At 35.8% G+C, this 8,237-nt stretch overlaps 1 protein-coding gene across 1 annotated transcript; it reads right to left on the bottom strand.

The window, feature by feature from the left end:
- Nucleotides 1-426: 426 nt before the first annotated feature.
- Nucleotides 427-7,992, bottom strand: LOC111384894 (GPI transamidase component PIG-T-like). Its single transcript, XM_023009237.1, has 5 exons — nt 7,642-7,992; nt 3,189-4,442; nt 1,964-2,110; nt 1,702-1,882; nt 427-840 (listed from the first exon to the last, which is right to left on the bottom strand). The coding sequence occupies exons 1-5, from the start codon at nt 7,873-7,875 to the stop codon at nt 659-661; spliced, it is 1,998 nt and encodes a 665-aa protein (XP_022865005.1). The 5' UTR covers nt 7,876-7,992; the 3' UTR covers nt 427-658.
- Between the last annotated feature and the right edge of the window lie 245 nt (nt 7,993-8,237).

Here is an 8,237-nt window from a genome sequence, read left to right on the forward strand (position 1 = left end):
ATTAGGATCAATGATTTAAAAAACAGTTAACAATTTTAAAAATTGTTGGATTTAATGATGTCAATAAAGGTTGTCATCCATGACCGTAAAAGTAACATGATTGTTCGGTCTAAACCCACCTCTAACATCTATGCCTACGAGATTTCTCTTTTTTTTTTTTTTTTTTTTTAATCAAGAATTTACCGTGCACAATTCTTCACAGATCAACAGCAAAGACTTGAATCTACTTCTAGTGACTCTTATACTACATGAGAATTATCCCGTCTAAAATTTTCAGATGCTCGTGAAAACCATTTATACACTACTTTACACGTGTATCCATAGTGGAATGTTGATTCTTTTGTAGTCTGCTAAGCTCCCTTCAATGTCCATAGGGCTCTGATCTCCATCATCAGTTGCTTCGGTAATGCCATTGAATAAGCAAAAGAAATAGATAGCAGTTTTTTTTGCTATAGAAAGGGAAAAAAGAACAAAGAAAGAGATAAAACCCCTTTTGTGGCCAGTTACAACACTTCAAAGAGTGGAACTTTCATCTAAATCATACAGCACAAAATATAAAACAAAGGTAAAATCACTCTTTTTAACTAATCCTAGTTTTGTCGTGTTTTCAGTACACATTGTACAGAGAAAAATGCTTCTCAAGCTTGCTCTGATGTGTTCATCTGAAATAATATTGCCATCCAACAGCCATACCAGCTACCAAGATAACTTTCACAATTACCTTATAATTTATGGAGGACGGTGAAGCTGATGGTGTCTCCGGAGGCTTGATTGGCCTTCCAGTCAACTTAGCAAACAACTTGGATAGAATCGAGGTCAATGGGCCTCTCTTCTTCGCAGCTGCAAGCAAAAAAAATTAGCACACGTGAAGATGGACGACAGAGCACACTCATATGAATAGATCTTTCATACATCAATAAACAGCAGAATTCAGCACCAGTCTGTAATCTTTGAAGGAAAACAAACTATTACCAGGACATTGCCTAATAACAGTAAATTCTCATGATTTTATAGTGTAGTTTTGCAATCTTGAATAGGGAACTAGAGAAGAAAATGGAGGATTTATTTGATAAACGAGAATATATCTTCGCATGAGGTAAAGTCAGACATAGACCAGTATAGACCTGTGGTTAAGACTGCAAATGCTACCATACAGTTGAAAATTTTATCTATAGGCAGCTGAAGACAAAAGAATTCAAAGTTAATGGTAGTTCATGTGATGATGCACAACAAGCTATAGTAATTACAGCATAGATTTAATGTTTCTCCCTGGATCATTTTACAGTTACATAATCAGGTCCATCTTAATAATTCTCATATTTGGATCATGAAAAAATTTGTGATCCAGTTTATTGATATTTTAGACTGCTGCTTCCCATTTATCAGACCACTGTCAAATATCTAAAGATCGGTTTACAGGCCTTCTGTCCTAACAAGACACTTAATAATTAGGCAGAAAATCCAGCATCCTAAATCTTCGTAATTATACTCTCAATCTAACAAAAATTAGAGTTGCATATTCGCTATAATACAAGTCGTGTACACTCATTCAGTAATTGATGGTGGTAGCATCTATATGAGTGTGACAGAAGTAAGAAAATAACGTTATTCTAATGGTTTTTACAAGAAAGGTCGTTAATGCAGAGCATATCAATAATCAAGTTTGTACAGTATCAATGATTCAATGCTACTTAATATCACCTTTGCTTTTCAAAAGCCTTTCTTCCTCGCCAACACGCCTTCGTAGTGCATTGAGCAGTGATCCAAAATATAAAGCAAAAACCGTGCACGTAATTGTGATGACATTGTAAGGCATGCTAAAATCAGGGGTCGTCAATGGCACAAGTAGCACTTCTGTGTAACAGATAACATGCTTTCTTTCCTGATTATGTAAATAGTTAAGACAGTGAATAAAGAGAAAAATAAATTAGATTAGAGCCATTGGGATTGCTTGTTTCGATACCTGTAATTCATTTAATATTGGCAACTTGTTCAAAAAATTATCTTCAAAACCTATGCTTGCTTGGAAGTCGGTAAAGCTTACTACAGCTGATGGAATGTCAAATCCCTGGTTAGCATCTGGAGGATATTCATCTATATGCAGAAAGCCCTGTTCAAACAACAAAGAAGTAAAAAGGCTAAAAAAAAGTAGTATTAATTGCTCAAAACATATTAAGGGCCCACTTGGCATGGTTTTTACTTTCGGCAGAAAAGATTTTGGAGGAAGCTACTTTAATTTTTGTTTGAAAACTAATTTTTAAATGTACTTCCTATCTCACAAGTGCTTCTAGAAGAAGCTACATTGAATCAGCCTCCTCTAAAAGCTCTTTTAATGGCAAAAACACTTGCATAAAATTAGCCAAGCGGATCTAAAATCTGTTTTTGAGTCTCAAAAGCCATGCCAAATGGCCCTAAAAGTTATGTGCCAACGATGTCCAAATAAAGAAAACAACCAATGTCCTAGATCCCAACTTCGGAAAAATATATGTAATATTGAATGAGTAGAATTTAGACAAAAATGCAATTTAGCAAACGGCTACAAATTAGAATAGATCATAAAGCAAGGGAATCCAAGCAATCTATAAAAGATATTCTTTTAGTTGTCTTTATACAATACAGTGTCTTTCCATACAGCAAACTTCTTTCCCAATTATTATTATTATTTTATCTTACAGCAGAACAGTTTTCCAATGTTAGTTTTTGAGGCCAGTAGTGACCAATGCCTTAAAAGTGGCTGGATTTGAACTGGCCCTTTTGAGAAGTACGCAGAATTTGAATTGGCTGCACACTCAAGTCCCTCCTAAACAAGGATATGGAATTAACAAGACTTCAGTTATTAGCAAAAAGTTGCTTTGCATATAATTGAACCCACAATGTACAGATATCAGCTCTAGATTTTATAAATGTTAGCATCTCAAGTAAATCAATATTTATGTCACAGATGCCTAGATAAAATTTGCAAGTCACTTGCACAACTATTCCATTCTTCATCCCTCAAAAAACTTGGTCATCAAGTTTAACCATCTAAATTATGAACAAATGGACTAAAATTCATATTTTAAAGTACAATGCTGCTCTTATTTTCTCCATGTATTTATTGGTTGTTCATGAACAGCAATCAAAAAGCTGATTTTAGCATGATTTGGTAACTAAAAAGTAACAATACCACCCAAATCAAAATGTTTTACCTTATCAAACTCCAGTGTTAATGCAGCTGTTTTAACACCACAGGGTAATCTCAAGATCATTTCCATTACTCCGGGAGAGACCTTGTCTTCAGAAGACGAAATATGCATCTTTTCTATGTTTTCCATTGTAGACTGAAGTTCTCCATCTATGAATACCTTCAGTGTATGATAATAGACCTTGACATACCAAGGCACCACTTGGAAAATATCAATCCTTAACTGAGATCCATTCTCGCTGCAACCAACTCTTTGTGTATTGTTGTTACCAGAAGATTTCAAAGAGATTGCTATGGCGCCCCTCTCATTCCCACTTCCCATTAAGAACCTACTAGCACGTAAAGGTGCTTGCTGACATGACCAGGCTACAGGAAGCTTCCACTTTAAACCCAAATCAAATGGTTCTGAATCATTGAAATCCTCAACCGAAAATTCATATAGAATTGAGGAATCCTCTTGTTGCGAGTTCCCTACTTCTTTTACTATCCTGTGGGGGGAAGCTGACATTTCAAAAATCGGGTTAGTCCAAAGGTTGTTATGAGTAAGAATTCCACGCTCCGATTCTTCACTTTCCTTCCATACTTCCTTCAATTCAGATAGTAGGTTCTGCTCAAACTGAACATACACATTACTAGACTTTGATACGGAACATTTTCCATGGACTTTCCTGCCAAACAATGAACTCAGGGACCAACTTGGTTGTAATGTTTTACCAGAAACCATTGCTCTGGCCCCTAAAGTGTTTGGTTGAAGAACAACTGTAAGCGTTTGTTCAAGCATTATACCAGAATTAGATTTAGCCGTATCATATTCGTCTGAAGTAAAATGGAGCCGCTGAGAATGATAATATCCTCTGTATATAGAAGGCCTATCCATTAGTGCAGAAATCCCAGCTTTGTCTCGGCAAGGAAGCAACTTCAACCAGGGAGTGAGATTTTCAGTGCAAACAGCTTCACGGGGAAGTGTTCCATAACGTAATTTGCCTGCAAATGAACGAAAGCTCCACTGAGGTGCAGAGTAACTAGTTGAATGTTCCAGGAAGTTGATTGAAGCACAAAAGAGCCCTGAAAGAGCATGGGTCAAATTTTTCCATGACGCATCAACCTGATCTAAGGGAACGTCAAAAATAGCCCACAACTCAACTCCAGGAGGCTTTGCATTGCTACTTGATATGGGATCATATCCACCCCAGCGTTCATAATTCCATCGACCTTGGGTGAAAGATAACTCCATCTCCCGGACTCTGAATTTGTTAATCTGATCGTGCAACCATGAGATTGTCAGTCATGAATTCAGAGTGCACTGAACAACAAAACCCAACAATCCAACAAAAAAGATCCAATTAATCTTTTAAGCAGTATTGAGTATTTTAATAACAAGAATGCATCAAAAAGAATATCTAATAAGAATGCAATATTCCCCATAAATAGTTAACCCAGAGCCCTTCCTAAGGACAAAACAGATTATCCATAAAATCCATGAAAAGACTACTAGCATTTCTGCAAATATGTTACACTACCAAATCCTATAGTATCTCAGATCATTGAAACCAAACAGCTCCAACCTCAAAGTAAACAAAGCCATGCCAGTATAACAACTAACCTAGCAGATTTATCTGCTCCATGCTCCGCACAGAAAAAAAGGACATACATAAAACAAAGAAGAATCATATGGCTTCAATCTTAACAGACGATAAAAAATGGTAAAAGAAACAACCAAGGGTGATTATAGAGTGACTCAGAAAGACAATACCCCCAGCCTACTGCATATCAGTGCTTTCATCGCAAGAATATGGTACACTTTCAATAGCGAAGTTGTGGTGGACCAGACTTGCCAGAATTCACACACTCTCCATGAGATTTGAAGTGATTCTCTCTAACAAGATTGTACGTGATTCAATGTCTATATCGCCAAATACTTGCGATCGTGAAACTTCACAATTTTGAACATAATAATTGGCATATAACTTACATATTCTTTTAATTTTGCCTTCTGTACTGCAAATTTTTACTTTTTCTTTTTAACTTTAAAAATCTTCACATACTTTTTTCCAAAATTAATATGCTTTGCCCAATCACATTTTTTGAATCAGTGATAGAGTTTCGATACAGGATATCTGAATCATAGCTAGTTATAACTCGTAATTTTATTCCAAACAGTAGTCTAGGTTATGCAGATTCAAAAAGAACTCACTTATTTCTTTATATATTTCTATACGCTGATGTAGAGATCAAAATTTGTCCGTTATCTCTTGCCAATATATCTGTGATGAAATTCAGCTTGTTTATTAATTGCATCCCTTTCCATATATATATATAAACATAATCCAGTTAATTAAGAATGCACTTGTAATAAAATCATAGTTGAGTTACGTAAAATGACCAAAAGGTAAAGAAGGCTGAAAACCAGCTGACAGGTTCCATGAGTATCTATACATGAACCAAAGTGAGACCACGCTTGTAGGTTAGCTTAAATTCTGGGGAACGAATAAGTGAGCAATGTCATAGATATCCCCTATTACAAGCATGGTCTCACGAATATTTAGTTATGTAGGACTGCAATGCCACAATGTTATATGGTGCTAAATATTGGGCTGAAGTATTTCAGGAAGAGAATAATTATAGAAATTTCACTAAAACAAGAAGGAATAAAATCAGAAATGACTGCATTGGTCATGGTGAGTTGGTTAATGTATCATCAATTGAATATAACTTGAGGAGAAACACTTGAGATGATTTGGGCATTTTAAGCCAAGGAATCTAAAAGAAGTCAAGACTAAGTTAAGAAAATGATGAAACTAGTATTAAGATGATTTGGGCATTTTAAGCCAAGGAATCTAAAAGAAGTCAAGACTAAGTTAAGAAAATGATGAAACTAGTATTAACGCGTACGTAATATCACATGCATTAAATTAAAATTCACCTTTTCATTCTATCACGTGACCTTGATTGAGTGAAGAGGAAACTCAGGATCCATTTGGTCGAGTCTAGATAACTACGAGATAATGCTCCTTGAGTTTAGTTAAATTTTCTCCCTATAGTTTATGGAAAGCCAAACAAAAAGTGTGTCTCACTTGTTTCTACCAGACATGATTTACTTGAACTAGTTTGACTTCTTTGTTGATCTACTACATCCCCTACTAGCTTGCAAATATCCAATGTGGTAGTGCATGTTATGACGAAAAAATTAAAATTCAAAGTCCACCAAAACCAAGTAATAGCCAGCTACAGATTCATAATTCACCTCGCACCTCCACAGACAAATCTATGGTTGCAAGCACCCTAGGCCCTAAAGTAATAATTATTCATGGGTTTTATCCTTTTACTATTGGACTAACTTCCGTTGATCACTGTTTCCACAACATGAAAGGCTCATTTCTACTGCTTGATCTAGGATCAGGCTTTGTGCCTTTGTTCCTTCTCAAAAATTTAATATATTAATTCTTCACGTATGCAAATCATAATTCTCATTCAGACAGAATGACGGATATTCCTGTGTTCCAATGTTTTCCATATGGAAATATAAAGTGTTTCAGATTTGGAAATACATCCGCAACTTATTTACTTACCCAATAATTAAGGAAGGATATCCATTGATTAAGGGTTTAGGTGATTAGATAAAGAACAACAAATGCTCAAATAATGCAGATGTGATTTCACTCATTTTAATTTCTTACTGCCACACGTTAACTACTTCTCCCTCATTAATATGAAAGAACTATGTCACCTGATACGTTATCTCCCTGTTCTTCGAACAGAAACATTAACTCGTCAAGTTTTTGTCAATCCAGATTAACAACTGTGCATAAATATTGTTGAGTCATGAAGAGTCAGCAGGTGCCGACCCAGCAAGCTGATAAAAAAGGGCCAGCTCATTTATCATTTTCCATGCTGTAAATATGTAGGACAAATTGGTCTTCTGTAAGTTTGTTAGGATTGTTAGAATTATTCTAAATCTGTTAGTATCATTCTTCTAAAGCATTCGATTACGTGTATATATTTGGCCCATCTTGTATATTCAACATAATTCAAGAGATATAATACACAGTTTCCTATCTCTTCTTCTTTACCATCTTTCTGCCATTTTTCAATTTGAAAACTCACAACTACTAACTGCAAGTACATTGAAAGGAGGGGCCCTTTGTTAAACTAATCACGAGCCATGTATCCTAAAGAATCAGATGCAATTTTAATAAAACCAAATTCCAACTAAGCATTAATGAAACAATCAAAAACCAAATGCCAAAATCAACACCAAGCTAAAATCTATGAAATGCACGTAGTTTTTTCCGTTCGATTAAAAATCTTCAATCAAATAAAATCCAAATTTTATCACTCTAGGATATTGCTTAAAACGACTCAAGAGAAGACAGAATTTCATTGATAAGCAATAAACACTAGAAAAATCTGCTCAAATATTTTTGCCCCGTACACTAAATACATGTAACATATTTTACCAGTTGATAAATTGATTTGGGGAAGAGATGGTGGTGGCGGCCATAGGTTCGAGTAGGTGGCACACTGCTCTGAAAGTGAAAATGAGCCAGAACTTTTCTATCGGGTAATGGCCTCAATAGTAGTCCTTCTGTGAACTCTTCATTCAGTTCTTCTGCCGATCCTTCTTTTGCGAAGGATTCATATGTGGAAATTAGTATTAGAAACAACAGAAAAATGGATCCCCAGATACCCATTTGATGGGTCCCTTTCAGATGATTTTTTCACTGTTGATTTGTAGTTGTGAATGTGGATGGCGCAGAAACATCACAATCCGCCATGGTTGAGCTTCAATCACGGCTGGTTGAAGTTTTTTGGGAATCAATATTTTGATTGGGCTCGCCTGGGCCCAACGTGGACTTTACTCGTATTGAGTGCCAACTGTTGAAAGGCCCGTCGATCGGGTGCTCTTAGCCCATGGGCCGATTAAAATGAACTACACTGCCCGATTGAAATCTAACTATATATTGCACTGTACTGTCAGAATTCATGTTGTATATTTGAATTAGGTTAATCTTTTTGCTCTTTTCATGTACACATTGAGTCTCTTTTCTCCTCA

Source organism: Olea europaea, unplaced genomic scaffold (genome assembly GCF_002742605.1).
Source record: "Olea europaea var. sylvestris unplaced genomic scaffold, O_europaea_v1 scaffold3040, whole genome shotgun sequence".
NCBI lineage: Eukaryota > Viridiplantae > Streptophyta > Magnoliopsida > Lamiales > Oleaceae > Olea > Olea europaea.